Raw genomic sequence first — 21,114 nt, 5'->3', positions numbered from 1 at the left:
AGAGTTTGGAAACAATGATCTCCAGGATACATACATTTCCCTCCAAGCCAGGATGCACATTTATGCAGAAGAAATATTTGTTCATGACTGCACACTGTCTTTGTCCCATTGGAATATTTCAAACGTAAAAATTGGTACCTACCAGTAAAGTTGTGACAAATAACTGGGGCTCTTCCAGATGTCAAAACTGCATTTTTCTAGTAGTGCTGAAATTAGCACTAAAATTAAAACTGGCTCAATATAAGCTAGTATGGCCCCACAGAATAGTGTCTGTCTGTCTGTCTGTCTACCTATCTATCCATCCATCCATCTATCTCTTGCTGCAGAGGTTGGGGTAGCTCTGACTTGTGTGTGTATGTGCATATACTATTGCCTATTCACATATTTGGGTTTTGGTTTTTTTTAGAGAGAGAAGATATGCATTGCAGAATAGGGAGGGTACACAACTTAGGACTATTTAAAAACAGAAAGAAAGAAAGTTCACACAATAATGGAGCAGTGTTGCAAGAGAATCACACTTAACACATATATAGCATACTTCATATTCAAAGCACTTCACATTCACTAGAGGCAACCATTAACAACATCCCTGCAAGGTAGGCTAGTTTTATTATTGCCATTTTGCAGGTGTGGAAGCTGAGGCTTGGCACTGGTACCTTGCACAATAACCTCCTTCTCCTTTCCCATGTGAATTGTTATCTGAGCTGAGATTTTAAATTGGGGTTTCTCCAGCTTACGTCTAGGCTGCAAGCATGACTGGAGTATATGGCTGAAAAGCAGTTTGAACTGGGGACTTCCCACCCCTAACTTGTGCTCTTTGTCACTGTGCTACATTAGCTCAGGGAAAGTATGGCTTTGCTAGTGTTCACTGTGTTGAAAAGCAGTCCTGGAAATATGTATTTATTCATTCATTTGATTTCTATACTGCCCTTCCAAAAATGGCTCAGGGCAGTTTACACAAAGAAATAATAAATAAGATGGATCCGTGTCCCCAAAGGGCTCACAATCTAAAAAGAAACATAAGACAGACACCAGCAACAGTCTATCTTTTATCAAATGTTAATGGTTTGATATTGTGAAAAATATTGAGGGGTACCAGAAATAGCTTCAATCCAATTTGGCAATCCTATGCTTGAATTATACAGTGACCAGCACTAAACATCTTGCAGCCTGATCCTGTACAGGTTTGTCTGATTAAAATCAGTGGGGATAGGCATGATAAGGCTCTCTGCACATGATAAGGCTGTTAAACCAAATTTGAAATGTTATTAAAGTTCTCAAAATCACATGGGCATGCATGGTGCTGTGTAGGTGGCAAGAATGTGTCATGCATCATCTGTGATGTCATCTGCATTAAGGGTTCAGGATTTGTAATACTGTACATCCACTCTGTCTAGCAAAGGAATGGAAGAGCTGGTCTGAGGGAACAAAACTGCATTTTCATTGCATCAAAGTATCATTAATTTGATTTCTGAGGAAATGCTATCTCCTCCTTGCAACAGATTAGCTTGCTGGAGGAGAGACAGTTAGATCTGACACACTCCACTAGGAACTGCTGTACAAAACCCTTTGGTAATAATTGGCAGCTGCATTGCAACAGGGCTTCTACACTTCCTGGTGGATCATGGACTGCTAAAGCAGTAAACGACTAGAAAGACCTTTGGTGTCTATTAGATGCCAATAATACCAGTACACAATAGCAGCTTTTGCATTTGAGAATAGGTGACCGTGAGAGGTATTTGTTCTGAGTTATGAAATCTTGCTGAAGCTCTGCTCTGCTGCTAATATGCCTCCCATCCTGTTGACAGCTCCCAACTCCCCCGCCCCCCTGTAATGCTCTTCGGAAGTTTCAGGAGACAAGAATCCAAGGTCCAGACTTCCACCACATATATGCAAAGGAAGCAAGCTGTGATTGGGATTCAGCTTGAAGAGCTAGGAAGGTCATCTCCTAGGGTGAAGAGGAAGCGGAACTGGGAACCAGAATGCTTAGGTTCTCTGTCCCCAAAGGTGGGAATAATGCCCTGTTTTGGTGTGTGCTAGAAACCAGGGCCCCTGGATCCAGTTTATAAATCTCTCTGCTGCATTGAGTGTAAGGTGCAATGGATTAAAAGCTGGGAGTCAGGATTCCTCTGTTCTTTTGCCAGCTTTGGGATGGGAGGGGAAAGCAGTGTTGCCAGCCTTTCAACCTGCCTCTGCTGCTATGCATTTAACAGCAGTTTAATTATCATCAGCAATGATAATGTTTATCTCCCTTGAAATGAAGTATTGTCCTTGCTGATTTATTAAGATCAAGCTCCTGTTAAAGGCACAAGAGCAGGCCAGGTTTTATGTTTTTATTTTATTTTTTGGCCGGTTGGACAGAATGGAAAGGGCAAGATTTTTGGATTCTGTTCTTCTCTTGCTTTCTTCCCACTAGAGACATTTTGGCAATGCATTGCACACATTTACCAAGCAAGTTCAAAAGGTGACAGGATTTAGTAAGTCATTGTATGAATATTTGGGTGCCTTTCTTTTCATATGCAAATAATCAACATGTGAATTACTCTAGGTCGGAAATGTGTAGGAAATTTCACATTGTTTCATTTATGGACTTGAACACTAGCTGTGATGGCAGTAGGGGAATAGGAGGTTCTGTTTTCTCTTTTCTGTTTCTTTTTCTGGTTACTTTGTAAAATTGTAATTGGTGATTACCTGCTGGGTTAGGTGTTATGCCATTTGTATTATATTTATGTTTCCCCATATGCCTGTTTCCTAAAGCGAACTTGAAATGTGCTGAAAGATCACTTTCTCATTTGTTTAGCAAAATGTAATTTTAAAAACTGTTAAAGGAACTGCTGAGACACCTTGGCAGGTTCGCACCTATTTCCACCCTCTCCCCATGAATTTCCCCATTCCCATCATCAGCTCAGTCTCCTCAAAACCATTGTGAACAGCAACCCGGCATTTCACATGTTAACTCAGAAACTCTTCTTGCCCCCTCCCGTGTGCCCCAAACCGCCCTACCCGCTTGATTTCCGTCTAGGATGATCAGCTGATGGAGGGAAGAGTTTCTCCCGGTGTCTTTCAACACCCTGCATCCAACGGGACCGGGAAGGGGAAGCCCAGCTCCCCCCCGCCCCTGCTTTCTGCTCCCTAGACACCCCTCTTTTGAAGAAGTGGGTGGGGCAAGCGTGAAAGGAGAGAAGTTTGCAGGAAGAAGAAAGAGAGAGACGCAGTTATGGAGCCTGGTCTGTGAGTGGTAGACTTTTCCTGCTTCCTCGGGGGGTGGGGAGCGGAATCTAAAGAGATTCCACGTCCATCATATCAGGGGCGTAGGAGCACGGTTGGTTCAGGTTGCCTAGAAGTGGCTCTGGATTGGGTTTATATTGCTGTATATTTGCGATCAGAAGGGGACGGTGTAAACTGGAGCTTGTTCGATTAGGGCAGGGGTGGGTAGGAGGTAGACTGTGGTGGTTTGCTGCCTGAGATTCTTGTAAAGAAGCCGGGCTTTGCTCTGATGATCCAGCTAGCAAGGCGCTTCTGACGTTCTTCAGCAAGCAGGCATCTTCAGGATCACGCGGCGGTGGTGCCTTAAGTTAACTGTTGGAGGATCCAAGAGAGGAGAGCTGGTCTTGTGGTAGCAAGCATGACTTGTCCCCATAGCTAAGCAGGGTCTGCCCTGGTTGCATATGAATGGGAGACTAGAAGTGTGAGCACTGTCAGATATTCGCCCTCAAGGGATGAAGCCGCTCTGGGAAGAGCAGAAGGTTCCAAGTTCCCTCCCTGGCTTCTGCAAGATAGGGCTGAGAGAGATCCCTGCCTGCAACCTTGGAGAAGCCGCTGCCAGTCTGTGAAGACAATACTGAGCTAGATAGATAGACCAATGGTCTGACTCAGTATATGGCAGCTTCCTATGTTCCTATGACCCCGACGGTGCATGCTTGCCTTGCAAATGTAAATGTGAATAGGTGGATGTCGATGCATTCTAGTTTGTTTGTTTTAAGGTAGGCCACGCTGTACTGAAGTCACCTTAAGTGGCGCAGCGGGGAAATGCTTGATTAACAAGCAGAAGGTTGCGGGTTCGAATCCCCGCTGGTACTATATCGGGCAGCAGCAAAATAGGAAGATGCTGAAAGGCATAATCCCATACTGCGCGGGAGGAGGCAATGGTAAGCCGCTTCTGTGTTCTATCACAGACAACCACAGGACTCTGTGATCGCCAGGAGTCGAAATTGACTTGACAGCACACTACCTTTACGCTGTACTGAAGAAAGCTCACACCCACCTCTGGGTTTGGGGTGCTGTGAGTGGGGCAGAGGATTTTGCCCTTCGAGGGGCAGTGCTGTTGCACCTTCCTAGTGCCCTGCAGCAAGTGTCTTCCCTCAGGCCAGGCATGCCAGGGGAGGAGAAGCTACAGGAAGCCTTTGGGGAACAGGAAGTTTGGGAAACGGCAGGTTTTCAGAACTTTTCCATCAGCATGTCAGCACCCGAAACCCAGTTGAAAGTGCAGAAAAACAAGGAAGCCGGTGGATTAAGAAGGACCCTTCCCCCTTCTTTCTGCAAAGGGCGGGGTTTGAACCTCTGAAAGTGGGCATGGAGCAGATGGGGTGGGAATTCTGTTGACCACCCTCTAATTCCTAGCAGTCTGTCTTAATTTCCGAAAAGAGCGGTCCTGCAACTACTGGAAAGACGTTCTGCAAAACTGGAAACCTCAGCCCCTAATTCTTAAAAAAAATAAAATAAGAGCGTGTGTGATGACTGGCTGTGTTTGCTTAGCATAGCAGAAATGCACCCTGCGCTTTCTAAGAGACTGACTTGCACATCCAAGACAGGGCCTTATTGGCAGCTTCTGGGCATGAAATTCTCGAATTCCTTTGGAGAGCACGTCTGTGTCTCCAACCACTGCCTTCTATGCTTCCGTTCCTGAAACTGATTCAGCAAAAATTTTAATTCGCCTAAATGGTTTACGCTATTGTAAACAGGGTATAGAACTTTATTTATGTTCAGGTCTCCCCCCCGCCCCCTGCCCCCCGCCCCACACCTACTTATTAAGGAAGTGGATTTTAGTTCCCAAAGTGAAGAGGTGGAACAAGGTTGGGAGGCTGGGTTCCTGAGTTCCAAAACCAGGGGTGCGATGGGGAGACTGACATTAAGCACTGTGGTTACTCATCCTTATTCTGGATTACATAGGAAGCAGAGATTTTAAGCAAGAAGCAGGGAGATGGGGATTTATTTATTTATTTATTTATTTGATTTATATACCACCCTTCCAAAGCTGGCTCAGGGCCTTGGATTGCCAACCAAACTCTCTGATATCAAGAATAGCTCTTATTTTTTGCTGATCATGGAACCTCCATGAACAGAAACAGTGTATCTCTATTGGGTATCTGGGTATAGCACTATCCCCAGTATATCTCTGGAGTCTAGGTGCTAGGGTCAAATAAGTGAAGGCAATCGCCTTCAGGCCCTGTTGAAAGTCCCAAAGGTATCTTGCTGACTATTGTTGAAGTAAGAAATGAGCGCTGGATGGATGGATGGATCTTGCTGTAACCCAGAAATGCAGTGCTTGTGACCAGAAAGAATCCTGTGCTTTGTTTCCAAAATGATTGATTTGGTGCTCTTTGGAACTTGCAGCCTCTGCCTCCTAATGAGAACTGGGGTTAGGTATCCTGATGATGACAGGTGGAGGTAGAAGCCTGTCTAGTGTGAATGTAGTAGTGCTACAGCTCTGTGTGTGTGTGTGTGTAGACATGCATGGCACGCACACCGAGTATGTATATGTAAATAATAACCTTTCCTCTTCTGTGAAGGTGTGTGATCAGGGATTCTGCTGAGGTGGGGCTTGAACCTGAGGGAAGCTAGGTTTACTCTCTTTCCAGCAGCTCTTATAAATGGCAGCCTTTCCACTTCGTGGGACCTACTGAGAATCAAAGTGTTTCCAGTCTCAGTTGCTCCATCCCTTCACCTGCATAAACTCTCTCACACACATTCATCCGTGCATATGTTTGTCACACTGTAGTGTGTCAGAACGTAAGTACAGTGGAAACTACCTCTTTCTGATTCAGACCATTCGTCCGTCTATCTCACAATTGTTCCACTGACTAGCAGTGACTCTCTAGGGTTTCTGACAGGGTCTTTCCTAGCCCTACCTAGAGCTGCCAGGAATTGACCTAGGACCAGTGTTCCCTCTAATTTTTTTTCATCTGTGTGCCAAATGAGTTTTGTTCTGGGAGGCAGTAGCATGACAGTGTATGCACATGTGTATTCAGAATGGGGTCTTCCTGATCCAGCCTGAGTGGGATCTAAAATTAACTGAGTGGATATTAAGAAAATTGTGTGTGCGTGCTCATGCGCACACCTTAGAGGGAACACTGCCTTGGACCTCCTGGACATTTTTTACCTTTAAGCTATAGCCCAGGGGTGGGCAGTCTTGGCCCTCCAGCTGTGGCTGAACTACAACTCCCATCACCCCAGCCACATATTGTGCCTGGGGATGATGGGAGTTGTAGTTCAACAACAGCTGGGGGCCCAAGATTTCCCACCCCTGCTTAACTCTATCCCTAACCCAGGAACTGGTTTTAAGATGGATAGATAGATGCTCCAGGGCTGAACCCCAGAGTTTAAAACAGGCTTCAGGGCTAAGCCTTGGTTAAGTCTCTATACCAGGGGTGCACAACTCAAATAGCCCAGTGGGCCAGAGCCAACCATGACTTTGTGTGTGAGGGCTGAGGTAAATGTTCAGCACATTAATGATAAAATTAAAATTAATTATTAGATACAAATGAAAGCAATTATTAATTACTCATTAATATATTAATGAAAGCAATTATTAATTAACCACAGCATGAGGAGAGAACCTCTCCACCTCTCTGCTTCTCATGCACTTTAAAAGCTTAATTTTGAAAGGGGGCTGACCCCTACCAGCACCATGAGGCAAGGCAGCATTTTTCCACCTCCCCTCAGGCACCACAAAACTTTGGGCCCCTCCTTGGGGCCAGCAAAAGAGTCCTGTGGGCTGGATCTAGCCCCCGGGCCTTATGTTGTGCAGGTCTGCTCTATACAGATGGAATGAAAGATATATTTCCATCTATTGGGGGGTGGGATCGTGTGGCATTTTGAAGCAGATCCACCTTTATTTCCACCATTTCTTTCTGTTTCTGAGGCACCCGCTGTTCCCTTCTGAGACCTTCTCTGCTCTTCCCCAAGAAACTAGTATCCTCATTTGCAGAATGGGGATATTAGCATACTTGCATCCCTCAGGCCCTGGTTTCTCTCTTTTTTCCAAGCTGGTTGATTTTTTGGTGTTTTAATGGGAAGATGGCAATGTGGTTTTCTTGGGCTGTGAGAGGAAATACTGGACCTTGTGTATTTTGTGGGGTGGGATTTGTATCCTCTTCCTTGTCACACTCTAGATTTTTGCATATAAGAGTGTGATGTTAGGCTTAGCCAGAAACCAGCTGGTTCCCCCTGGATCACTCCTGATTGCCTCTCTGCGTTGAATTCTGCAGCCCCACCGGATCTTCTGCTTTTCCTGTCCTGGCTTCCCTAGCAGATCCTTCCTTCTGACATTTTATTATCCTGGCAGCTAACTCTGCATCCGTGTACACACACACACACACACACACACACACACACACACACACACCCTTCTTCCTTTCACTCTGATTAGGTGCTTGGCCCTCATTCACATTCGGAACTTATCAGACAAGACTTGTTTGTCCAACCATCACTCCTGTATTGCTGTTTCTGAGCCCCAGGTTATCCGGTGGTGAGGGTGGGAGGATATCGTTGTGTTGTATCTGTGGCTCAGCCCAGGCCGCTGCCAAGACATTTTGCTGCCCTGAGTGGTGCAGTCCCAGAGCTGTGCCACAGAGCCCCTTGTGAAGTTGCAGAGGGTGCTGGCTTGTGCACACAGTTTGAGCTAAGAGCTGTGCTACGGCATCTGTTCTGCAAGTTGAAGGATCCTGAGGCGCACACATCTTGAAGTGCATTCTGCTTGAGTAGCCTTCCAATAAATATTATCCCCCCCCCTTTGATCTCTTCAGTTGTAGCTTGGTCCTGCTGGCTAAGCCACAAATATGTCCCCTACCCTCTCTGCCCCACACACCTGGTTTAAAGAGCTGCCTGTGCCTCACTGATGCGTTGCCCTGCACTCCTTATCTGCAGTTCTTCAACTCTTCATGGGGCACGAGGTGCTCACTGTCCACCATTTTGGCTCTCCCTAGGCCCGTTCCCTGCTTTTTGCCTTTGTCTCCCTTTCTCTGTAGCTTTGTTTCTCTGGTCCCTTAGCCCCCAGTGCTCTCTTGTTCTCACATATCAGGCTGCCTGTGATTCCGTGGCCCAAGTTGTCCTGCTGCCTGTTTCGCCCTCCCTCCCTCCTACCCACCCACCCCCTGCTCCTGTGGCTCCATGGCCTAACATCCCTTGTCCCCAGGGAACCACTGCTATCTGTTTCTCTCTCTTTTTCTCTCTTTCTTCTCTCCATAGCCCAGTGTGTGGCTGAGTCTCTTCGTTTGGCCTGGGGGCGTTGCTATGTTTTTTTTCTGTTTGTTCAGTGCTGTCCTCCTTTTTCTTGACTTTGTGTTTTTTCTTCTCTTCCTCCCTCCTTCTCTACCCTTCCATCGACTCATTTCGGCACACATTTTCCATCCTTCTCTCCCTCTCTCCCCCTCTCCACAATACACCGATTCCTCCATTTCTTTCCCTATACCTGCCTTCCCCATCCACTCATCCGTCCACTCTCTGTTCCTGTCTCTCTCTGTTGCTCCGTCTCTCTGCTGCCTTCTATAGGTCGTCCACGTGTCCCACTCTGCACCAGTACTGCTGCTCTGCTCAGTCGCTTCTCCACTCGCAGCTAGCTTCCCCTGCCAGGCACACAGGCTGCAGGTAAGGCACTCACACCCACCCTGACTCACTCACTCCAAGCCATCCCCCATCTCGCAACATGCCACCTTATCCGCAAATCCAGCATCCCTTAGGATCCCTGGCTTCCCCTACAGCTCTGGGGGTGCGGGGTGGGCTGCCTCTCTGCAATCCAGTGGGCTTGCAGCAAAGCAAATGGCAGGATTTCTGAGCTTTCCCCAGCACTGGCAGATTCCCACTTGGGGATTAGGTGCCAGGACTGGGGTTCTATTCCCATCTCTGGGCAGAGACTTCAGCAGCAGTGGAGATGTGGGGCTTTATCCCAGTATTGGGGAAGACTGGATTTCATGTTCTCCATGCTCACAGCATTCATGTGCATTCCCTCTATCGCCTACCCCTGCTCACTTCACCCTAGGTTCCTCTGCCTCTCCAACCCTCCTGATTTCAGGATACATTTCATTCCAGGCTACCTTCTCTCTTCCACCCCTTCCTCTCCCCTATTTAAAGGTCCGAGGAGAAGAAGAGATGTATGCCATTGGGAGGTTGGTGTGGGGTTTATTCTGTGCACTTTCAAGGCTTTGGTAAAGGGATTCCAGTCCAGCCAGACGTGGTGTGTGTGTGCGTGTGCACGCGCATGCACACACGCGCGCGCGCGCACACACACACACATACATGTGAGTATTTGCATGTAGCTGGAGCATAGAGCAGGCATGCCAGATAGCAACTATATGAGCATCCAAAAAAGGGAGCACAAAACAAGATTGACAGTGTGTGTTTGTGTGTGTCAGGTAGATGGATCTTGACACCCAAAGTTTCAGCACGACAGTCCAGAATTGCCTCCTTTTAAAACTGTTTTTTTCCCCCTTTACCTTTTAACAGTCTTCAGAAATTAAGCAGATGGAGCCTTTTGTTTTGTAGACAGAAGTAGGGTTGCCAACTTCCAAACTGGCCCCTATGGCTGTGTGATGTGATCTGTAGCAGTCATCAGGTGATCATGTTTATCTCCATATGGTGAAAAGCTTCACCTGCTAACTCTTGCAGATCACATTGCTGTTAAAGGCACAGCTATGGAAGCCGGTTCAAAAGCTGGCAGCCATAAAGAGATGTGGTAGGAAGGAACGGCTTCATTTGCTTCATTGCTGAATGTCTATTAAAGTCACAAGAACAGGTCCAATTAAAAAAAAAAGCTGGCAACAATATGATATTGTGTGTGTGTGAGAGAGAAAATTGAAGGATGCTTCCTACATTTTTTTTTATACAGCAGCAGTCTCTTTGGAGGAAAGCTGCCCATTCCATATAATTTTGTGCTTTTCTTTTTCACACATTGCAATGAACTAGTGAATGAGCTGAAAATTCTTACTAGAGAACCTTAGTTTGAAATTTGGGGTATGGGAGGGATTCCGGGTGTGTGTGGCAACTGGAGTGATTTTAAAGGGACCTTGAGACATTCTTTGAAAGTTTCAGGGGTGGCTTAGTGCTGGCTGACCTCTTTTTCTTTTTCTTTTTGCCACCTAGTTGACAGCAGCAGTACAGCTCTTGGTGGTGAGCTCTCCCAAGCCACCATGATACCAGCTACAATGATCCCTTGCCCTGGCATGCACTAGAAATGACCCTGCATCATGATGTAAAATAATTCGTGGTGCACTGGGTTATGGATTATTGTGGTGGGCAGGAGCCAGCTTCCTCGAAAAGCTGTACTGTGGCCACAAGAAATGGCACAAAACAATACAGAAGAAGATGAAGTGGCACAAACAGTAAGAAAGCAGGGGCGGTGGGGGGAAGGATAGCTGGCCCTAATCAGAGGTAAGCCAACCCTGAAATTTGTTGAAATGCCTCCCCACTTTCTGGGAAAACAGGAGAAGGCCTGTTCAGATCTTTCCTACAAAAAACACAGGTTTTCCTGTTTGTGAAGCTTCCTCCCCCAGTCAGGCTTCCTGTGCCTTTAACAGCAGTGTGCCAATGCAGTCCTTCAGCTTTCCTCACCTGCTGAATTTCTGTTTGTCGCACAGCTGTTAAAGACATAGCAGCCTGGCCAGAATTTGGGGGGCGGGGAGGGGACGACGGCAATATTAGTAGAGAAGAAGAAATGTATGAAAATAGCCCCAGCAGCTAATGTGCATGGCAGAAGCGGTGCGTACATTCCCCAGACCTGCATAACCTGTGACCCGCCAAAACTGACACAAAACTGTGCAAGGCAGCCCACCAGAGGCTTGATAATCCTCTGGTTTTTGCTACCTGCCTGGGATCATAAAAAACAAGGCTGTGAACTGCCTAGCAGGCCCCCAAGTACAGTATGGCTGGCAGTGATGTGATGTGCTTGATTTGGTGGTTCATATATTATGCAGGCCTAGTATGCATTCTGGACCATGTGGGCACTGAGCGTCTTCAAGTATTAGCTCACATGGAGAAACAGAAAAGAGGATGGCAGGGCTAATTGGGAACAACTCCCATGCTTTCAGCAGCAACTTTTCTAGCCACCGCAATCATGGGAATTACTGCTCATCATTATTACATGTCATATTTCTCTGTGTGAATGCATACTTGGGGGAAGTCAGCACTATGTATTGTGAAAACTAGTCTTGCGAGTGCATGTAAATGTTGAGTGTGAGCACAAGTTTCTAGGTACAAAGGCAAAATTGTACAGTTCCTTTTGTTTGTGTTCATATTAACATGGACAAAGTACTTCCATAAGGTTTTTCAAAGCCTAGCTTAATCCTTTACTAGTAAAACATACTGATGGTTTATATACAGAAGCATGCTCCTCACTTTTTTCCTTCCTCAAGGAAGATGACAACATAAAGGTATCCCAGACTTCCTCTGATTTCTAGAGGGGAAATTCTCATTCTCTTTTTGGCTAGTTCCCTCTGTTCTCATGGGCGTGGATAGTGTTTGTATGGACAGTTAAGTATGTGCTATCCAGAGGCCTGGTGAGGGTGGTCGCCCCCAGTTAGTGGTGAGACATGTCATAACTCAGTGGTAAAGCAGATTCTTTGCATGCAGGAAGGTTTCAGATTTAGTCTGTCCCTGGCACCTAAAATTTAAGCAATTCGGGTAGCATAGCTGGGAAAAGCTTCGGCCAAATGCCCTTCCACACATTTGGAAAAAACTTCTGCAGCTGCCTGCTGCCACCAACATTACTAGACTAATGTCTAGTAATAGCCACTTGGATTAGATAGCCACTTGGTCTGGCTCAGTATAAAGCAGAAATTCTTAAAGATGGCATTAAATGAGGGTTTGACAAGCCCCAGGGAACCATGGCGCCTTTAACATGGCACCTAGACTAAGATATTCAGTTATTTAATCACATATTTATTTCTCCCGGATTGTCCTGTTTCTGTTCTAAGGGATACAGAGAAGCCCATTCACCATCTCCCTTCACAGTGTCCCTCACTAAGTCTGGTAATTTTGTCAATAGACACTTGATGAAAGTGTCTGACTCCTAAATTGACTGGCTCCTAGATACAAAGAAAATTTGCCAAGGCCTGCATTAAAGGCAGGCAGCATAGCGGGGAGATCAGTGGAGCTAGTGCAGGAGAACTTAGGAACATAGGAAGCTGCCATATACTGAGTCAGGCCATAGGTCCATCTAGCTCAGTATTGTCTACACAGACTGGTGGCAGCAGCTTCTTCAAGGCAGGAATCTCTCTCAGTCCTGTCTTGGAGATGCCAGGGAGGGATCTTGGAACCTAGATGCTCTCCCCAGAGCGGCTCCACCCCTAAAGGGGAATATCTGACAGTGCTCACACATCAAATCTCCCATTCATATGCAACCAGGGTGGACCCTGCTTAGCTAAGGGGACAAGTCATCCTTGCTTCCACAAGACCAGCTCTCCTCTTCTGTACCAGCTCTCTACTCTCAGTGGATTGTGCTCCATGCCAGTGGGCTGGTTCGGGAGATACATTCACCTGGCCCTTCCATTGCACGGAGAGGAGCATGTATGTGCACACATCTCTTCCACACCTGGCAAGCCATCCCGTACTCCTCCACATGGGGCTTGACAGATCAGTTGGGCATACTGTCTGAACTGGTTCAGGAAGTAGAAAAGAATTTGGGAGTCCTTGGGCACAAAATGTCTTGGGCAGGCCCTGCAGCTCCCTTATCACTCTGATTTTAGAGCTGAATTGTGAGTATGTTTGGGTCTTTCTTTTGGGTGCTCCAGTTTAGCAAATCCCTAATATGTTTGCTTTAGGAAAAGCATTTAAGGCCCTATTTCTGAAACCACAAACTTATACCTGTTTTATACCACTTTGATTGCTAGGGGTTCCTCCCAAAGAATTCTCAGAATTGTAGTTAAAGGGGCTGAGTACTCTGTTAGATGTCCCTACCCGCCACCACAGAATTACAGTTCCTAGCATGCTTTGAGAAGAAGGAAGGACTGATAAACCAGTTTAATGACTGCTCCCCTAAACTGAGGAAAGGTTAGGACTAGTGTTCCCTCTAACGGGGATTTCCTGTGCATGATGAACCGGTTCAGAGGCCCTCTTACGGTTCAAAGGGCTGGTGGTTTGGATGGTTCGACAGCAGGGGGGTTACCTTTTAAGGAACAAAGAGGATGCTCCCCCCCGCCACTGGAGGCGCTGTGTTTAAAAATGGTCCTGTGGGGCTCCAGCGTACCTCCTTGCAGCCCCCATGTGCTTCGGACCGGAAGTGCCCGGTGCAACGTGACCACTGGGGTAGCAAGGAGGTGCGCTGCCACCCCGCGGGACCATTTTTAAACACACCTCACTGCTCCTTAAAGGTAACCTCCCCCGCCGTTGAACTGGCTGCCACCGGTTCCGTGCACATCCCTAATTCCCAGATACTGTTGACTACAACTCTCATCATCGCCAAGCAAAAGTCATTGCAGCTGGAGATTCTGGGAATTGTAGTCAACGACATCTGGGAGAGGGAATACTGGTTAGGACTGCTTTCTTCTTTCTGAAGGAAGACGTATCTTCCCACCCACCCTCTCTTCATTCTCTTCTCCTGTTCTCTACAGACACCATCCACTCTCTGGAGCAGATACATTTTGAATGTGGTCACTGATAGCGTGCAAGAATGATAGAAAAATGTAGCGTAGAGAAATGTTGAGATGCCCTTGCGTCACTTGATTATAAAAGATCATCAAGTGAAGCTCTGAACTTATAATGTACTTATTTTGGCAAAAAGCTGTAAAAATGTTCAAGATTAAATACAGTTGGAAACAGGGTAAAAGCATGGAAATTGGTACAGTCAGAGTCTAGGGATCACACTTCACAGAATTAACAGTCAAGTGTCTTGGACATCCCAAGTGTTGTCTTTGTTTGGTGAAGGTTCATGCAAAAGTGCCAGTTTTCTGGCTGCCCTCCTTGTTACTGTTTATGAGCAACGATGGCAAGGAATTATGGGAGAAGAGAGAGGAGGGAACTCTGGGATACTCTTGTGTTGATGACTTGACACTACAAATTGTGCTGAGAAGGTTTGAACTTGATTTCTCCTTCAGATTACGTGAGAAAGTACTTCTGTACAAAAGAAAAATTCATGAACAGTAAAAATATTTTAATAACCTTTTTTGACTTGCATGTTTAAGTACTCAGTGTGAAATACAAAACAATAATAGAATGAATAAAACATACAACATAGAGTCACTTAAACAAATTTAAGTCTGCAGTCCTTTGCACATTTATTTTTATTATTTATTATTATCAATAATTTGATTTTTATACCGCCCTTCCAAAATGGCTCAGGGTGGTTCACAATTAAAACAGAAACCATTAAAACCAATAACAATTAAAACAGAAATATAAATATAAAATATCAATTAACAATTAAAACATCATAAAAAACAATTAAACAATCAGAACAATTAAAACCCTGAAAACCAGGTTACAGTATTAAAACAAAACTAATTAAAAACCCTGGAAGGCCAGGCCAGGTTTTAAGGGCTCTCTTGAAGGTCAATAAAGAATTCAGATTGCGGATATCTTCTTTACTCAAGTATACGTCCCATTAAGCTCAGAGGAACTTGTTTCATTGCATCTCAGCTCACCTCTTAGAAAAAGATTCACCTGCTGAACTTCTGGTTGGCGTAGAGCAGGAAAGTGATGGCAACCTAATATACATGCACACTAGGGATGTGCACGAAACAGATTTTGCATTTTGTTTTGCGCTCGAAAACAAAACGCATATGGCCAAAGTGCTTCATTGAAACAGCAGTCAACCCAGTTGTTTCGACTAAAAATTTGAAACATTTTGAGTGTTCTGGCCATAGGGAACAACGGGGAAACTTGAAACACACCATTGTTCTCCATGGGTAGCTCCCAGGAACACCAAAGTGGGTTGCATAGTGGGGTCTGATGGGTGCTACCTACCACAAAAGAAATGGGCAAGTGGGTGATTTTTAACACAATTTTAATCCTTTCCTCAAACCTCTATAGGATCCTATGGAGGTTTGTGGGAAAGGTTAAACATTTGTTATAAATCATCTGCTTGCCCGTTTCTTTGTGGGTTGGGTGGTAGGTAGCACCCATCATGCTCTACTACACAACCCACTTTGGTATCCCTAGAAGCTCCCCTGGGAGCAATGAGGTGTTTCGAGTTTCCCCATTGTTCCCTATGGCCGGAACAAACTGTACTCAAGAGTGCACACACAAGTTTTGCATTGCAATTTGCAATGCATTTTGCAACCCTGCCTTGAAAAACATTGCAGAAGCACACAGTAAAAGGGAATGTGTCCTTCCCAACACAGAACACACATTTCACACAGTCCAAAAATGGCCAAAAAAGAATCACTGACCCAGAATCTACTGCCAGCCACAGTGCCTGTGCTGCAGTAAAATGGTTGGCGCAGGTTGCTCTCTCACACACAATTATGGCTCCTTACTTCCTAGCATTGCAACAGCTGCCACAGCAACACCCTTAGCAGCAAGCATAGCTATAAGCTCAACTAGAGCAACTTCAGCCACATTTTGACTGAGTACACCTTGCAATGCAGATTGCAGATTAGACCAGAGCAATAAGAGACACACATGTTAGTCTCAAGGCCAGACATGAGCTCATCACAGTAATCACCAAGAAATATTACATACACACACAGAGAGCTGCCACTGTCCATTTCTCACCACAACACTATTTCACAAACAAACCAAGCCACAACTCAAGGAAGGAAGGCACCCAAATTCTGCCTTTGTCAATCTGAGATCCAGCAAAACCAGATAGTTACAGCAGCAGTAGCACAGCATATTATACTTGGTGCTGAGAAAACCACACAATCAAACCTTCCTTGATTCCTTCCTTCTCTCCTGATGTATCCTCTTCAAGAGAGGCACACTGTAAAGTAGGGGTGTGCACGGACCAAGAGTTTGTGATTCGGTCTGAATTCGGACCACACTGCGAGTCCACGAACTGGTTCGGGGCTACGCTGGGGGGTGGAGCGGGGGCGTGGCAGTGAAAGGCACCTTTAAAAATAAGAAGGCAGGTCTTTGCTGGTGTTAACAGCACTCCAGGCAGCTTCCTAGTGTGGCGGCTCTCCCCCCAGCAGCCCACACCTGGTGGCGGTGCAGCTCTAGCACTCACCTGGTCTCCATGCATGCGAAGGCCAGGTGAGTGCTAGAGCCATGCCACCACTGCACGTGGGCTGCTGAGGGGAGTGCCGCCACACCAGGAAGCTGTCTGAAGCGGTGTTAATACTGGTAAGGACTTGCTTACTTATTTTTAAAGGTGCCTCTTGCAGCCACCGCCCCTCCACCCTGGTGCAGCTCTGAATCGCTGAACTGTTTTGTGGTTGGCCCGAACTGGTTCACGGATTTGTAGGTCGGGCCGAACTCAGATGGAACCATGAACCCTCAGTCCACGCACACCCCTATTAGATGTGCTCTCTTTGCCTCCCAGTCCCTTTTGAATTTTGAAACTCTCTCCTTTTGTGTTCCCCTTCTCCCCCGCCCCCAGCCAATGGGGGCACAGTTGCCCATGACAACACTTGATTTGTATGATAAGAAGCAGCAAGGCGGTCACAAGCCAATTGGAAGCCAGTGCCAGAAAACCAATCAGCAAGGGGAAAACAGGCCTCCAAAATGGTGCTCAAAATGTTTTCAGTCAAAATGGGGTTGTCTTGTTCCGAGCTCAAAACAGGCATTTTATTTAAAGGGCATTTTGAGTTTGAAACACTCGAAACGGCCCGAGTCGAAATGTTTCAATATCGAAACATTTTACACATCCCTAGTGCACACATACCCAGGAATAACCTTATTGAAGTATTTAGGCATTTGCTCTTGTAAATACAGAGAGATTTCAACTGATTTAGGAAAGGATAAACAGGACTAGTTAGTTGGTACATAAACCAAGTGTGATATGAGTGTGAACGAATGAAGTGTGCAAAAGAGGAGTGGAGTTAGGGGGTAGCCAGAGTAGTAGAATGGAGTCCAGTGTAGGGTTGTCGGCTTGCAATCCAGAAATGTGTGCCGTACCTTCTTAAATGATGAAATCGGCTTCTTCTTAGATCCTGTTGTCCTTTCCCCTGCTGCTCTGCACACCTAGAGCCCTGCTCATTACAGCAGGTGGGGAAGGGTTGTCAGAGGAAACCATGGTTGCTTCAGTTCTTGCCGCACTGGAGAATCTAATGCACAGTACAGATCTCTGAGTTTTGATATGGCGACCTTGAACCAGCTCAGGGATCCTCAGATGTTGTTGGACTACAGTTCCCATCATCCCCAGCCACAGTGGCTGGGCTGGGGATGACGGGAGTTGTAGATCAGCAACATCTGGGAATCTCTGGGCTCATGGGTTCAGGGTGGTTTATAGTTGGCTCCTTTCCTTTCCTATTTTCTTCTTTGCAGCTTCTATGCCTTTAACAGCTCTTATGGAGGAGGTAGCCAGGCTGTGTTTTCCCTGGGCAGTGGCAGTCCTAGAGCCACCAGTCACCCTGGAGAAGCCTCCAGGCTCTTTTAACAGTACTTCAGTTGTTAAAGGCTATGGGTTTTCCTGCTGCCCACCTCACTCACTCTGGGGCAAAACAATGCAGTTTTGCACCAGGTAAGAGGGGAAAGCAGCCAGTAGGGCTGGCTGGGGGATGGAGCAAGGCAGGAAACCCGTAGACACACTTTTCCTTGTGGAGACAGGATCTGTGAAAGAAATGAGAGGGTTTTCTGGGTTGCAGGCTGACTATGGTTTTAGGCGAAAACCAGGACCCAAATAAGGCAGGTGTGTTTTAAGTTTTCCTGCCTCCCCCCTGCCTCCTCAAACCCCATTTGCATCTCCCTCTCTGCCTCACTTCAGCCATCACCCTACCTGTTCCTGCTCCCCCACTCCTGGCAATGGTGGGCGTGTCCTCAGGATTATAATCCGTCTCTGTCTGTTTGTCTGTCCCCTCCCCGTTTTCTAGGGATGATGACGAGGAGGCTGAGGACGTCCATCAGTTTTGTTGCCCTGCCTCTGAGTGCAGCAGCCCCTCCTCTAGGTAACCTGGAGGGGGCGCCACCATCCCCTCCACGCCTTGCACTTCTAACCAGGCCCTGAAACCCCACGACACCAGCTTCACCCCCATGGCACCCTGGGGATGGGATCAGGGGCTGTTCCAGAGACACTCTTTTCTCCCTCCTCCCACATAAATAGAGCAAGCATCCAACCGATGCTTCCTTTATTCAGCTTGCAAATCTGTGTGTTTCTGTTCAGGTCGGTTTTGCGGCCCTGTTCTCTTGCCTTGCATATCACTTGCATTTTGATCTTTTGGCTGTAAGGTTGCCAGCTTTCTTACGGGCTCAGTTCCCCTGCTTTTAACAGCTGCCTCACATGCAGAAATGTATCAGGTGAAACCTTCTGTGTGGCTTCACATTCATACCTGGAAATGCTCGACCTGCTACATTTCTGTACACCAGACTGCTTGCTAAAGGCATCGGAGTTGGACAACCTTTAAAGGTGACAGCCTGTCTTAGGAGATGGAGCTGTGGCTCAGTGGCAGAAGGTCCCAGGTTAAATCCCTGGCAGCATCCCCAGGTAGGACTGGGAGAGCCTCCTGCCCGAAACCTTGGAGATCAGTGTAAATACTGAGCTAGGTGGACCAAGGGCTTGGCTAAGTATAACACAACTTTCGATGTGCCTATTTAGCCTTCTGGAAGCTGACTTGGTGGGGATACTTTTAATTTGGGGGTTCCCAACCTTGGGTGCCCAGATGTTGTCAGGCTGCAACTTCTGTCATCCCCATCACAATGGCTGTGGTCATCCAAGCACATCTGGGAACCCAAGTGAGAATCCCTGCTTTAGCTGCTTGCCTTTCACACCCGCCCTCTTCTCTGCTCACCTTGAAGAGGTTTTGTTCTTAACTAACCTCTGTCCTTCCTGTTTGTTGACTTGTTGACTCCAGCCATTCCCACAAGTTCTGTTTTTAAACGGCTGAAAGGAAAGACAGTAGCCCTATCCATACATTATGTTCAACACTGGTGTACAGTATACACAGTTACAGATTTGTAAACAGGTACAGTTATTTGTAAACAGGTACAGATTTGTAAACAGGTACAGTTATTCACACACTATGTTGAGCACATGTTCAGCAGTACACTTCCTACCTGCACCATGCATTTGAGGGGCCTGTACCCCGGTGCACTTTTAACATGAACGCAGGCACAGTCATGCATACAAATAAAACACGTACGAGTGTATAGGGATGTGCACGGAACCGCGGCGGGGCCGTTTGAAGGTGGCGGGGGTGCCGCTTTAAGAGTGGGGGAGGGTGCACTTACCCCTCCCTCTGCTTTCCCCCCACCAGTGTCCTTTGTTTACAAAGCTAATCAGGGTGGCAGTGTACCTCCCTGCTGCCCCGTTGGCCGGATATGGCCGGATGTCCCCAACGCACCTGCGTGCGCTGGCATGCGCACACGTCACCCGCACACACACGCACGTTCTGGCGCATGCAGGTGCATCGGGGACTTCTGGCCATATCCGGCCAGTGGGGCAGCAGGGAGATACGCTGCTGCCCCGATTAGCTTTCTAAACAAAGGACGCTGGCGGGGGGGAAGCGGCAGGAGGGTTAAGTGCACCTTCCCCTCCTCTTAAAGTGGCACCGCCGCCACCTTCGAACTGGCGGAACCACCGGTTCATTGAACCGGTTTGGAGGCCTATAAAGGGCCTCTGAACTGGTTCCATGCACATCCCTACAAATGTATAGATATCTGAATGCAGATACAACATAATGTCTGAATAGGGCAAAGGTTGCTTGGACTCCTTGAAGCTATGTTCACTGGTCCAGAATCTTTGCTTCCTAACTCTGAAAAGGAATCGTTGCTTCCTAACTCTGAGTTACCAAATTCTTCTTCTCTGGCCCTGCTCCTGTGCCTTTGAATAGCAGCTTGACAGGCAGCTATTAAGCTGATGAAACTTCTTGGCATGGAGATAAAATAATGGGGAAAGCTTCATCTGATAAATGTCTGCATGGACAACTGCTGCTTAAAGTCACAGTAAAAAAAGGAAGCTTTCCTCATACTGAAATGGGTGGAGTTTGCTGTGATTACTGATTGGTGAGGAGAGGCATTCTGCACATTCTCAGAAGCTATTTTCGCAAGCTGGCTTGCAAGTTCAAGGGGAAAAAAGCCCCAACTAGTACATGATGTGAGAGACTTGTATATAAGAAACTGACTTCAAAACAGAGCCCACCATTAGCAAGCTCTAGCTGAGATCAAGCATGGCTAAAAAGAAATTGACTTTTAACCCTGGAACTAAACCTTAGTTTGACCTTCACCCTCTTCTCAGTTGTAATTCTATTTTATAAATGCTGCCTTGGTATCCTGATACCTAGGATTTGGTGTATAATCCATTATTGCTCACTTCATTCCCCCCACCCCATGCAAGACCATACCGGAGATCCCAAGATTGCAGATACCACTGGAAGACTACATTGCACTTAAGGAAATGCTTCTTGATTTTGTGGGTGGTGGAGCAGGGAGGACCAGAGATGAGAATTCTGCCCCCTGCAGGTTGTTGCGATGTATGAAAATCCATGACTTTCATGGTCTTTCAGTTTCTTCTGGACCTCTTCACAGATTACTTCTTTAGGTGTATACCTAAACTTGGAAGACGGCACTCTGAATTCGGGGAGAGCATAGTTTGGTGGTAGAGCATCTGCTTTGTTTACAGAAAATTCCAGGGTCAATCCCTGGCCTCTCCAAGTAGGGCCTGGGAAATACCCCTGAGCCTGGTAACTAGGAGAGCCGCTGTCCATCAATTTAGACAATATGGAGCTAGATGGACCAGGGGTCTGACTCAGTATAAGGCCACTTCCTATGCTCATATGACAAATATGTGCATCAGACAGGCACACTTGTCAG

The 21,114-nt window shown here is 46.7% G+C and overlaps 1 protein-coding gene across 6 annotated transcripts in view; it reads left to right on the top strand.

Moving 5' to 3' along the window:
- The window catches only part of IQSEC2 (IQ motif and Sec7 domain ArfGEF 2), a 182,478-nt gene that overhangs the window by 77,211 nt on the left and 84,153 nt on the right, over positions 1 to 21,114 (top strand). For 2 of the 6 annotated variants that reach the window (XM_053293855.1, XM_053293862.1), the window contains exon 3: positions 8,770 to 8,865. The exons of 3 other annotated variants lie outside the window; for them this stretch is intronic. In XM_053293855.1, the coding sequence (XP_053149830.1) occupies positions 8,770 to 8,865 (96 nt within the window). Of the gene's footprint in view, positions 1 to 3,024; positions 3,232 to 8,769; positions 8,866 to 21,114 lie in introns of those variants that run through there. One more of the 6 variants, XM_053293860.1, reaches the window with a different exon arrangement.

Source organism: Hemicordylus capensis, chromosome 2, assembly GCF_027244095.1.
Source record: "Hemicordylus capensis ecotype Gifberg chromosome 2, rHemCap1.1.pri, whole genome shotgun sequence".
NCBI classification, from domain to species: Eukaryota; Metazoa; Chordata; class Lepidosauria; order Squamata; family Cordylidae; genus Hemicordylus; species Hemicordylus capensis.
Note: the sequence above shows the minus strand (reverse complement) of the source record. Positions and strands in the feature narration are given on the sequence as shown.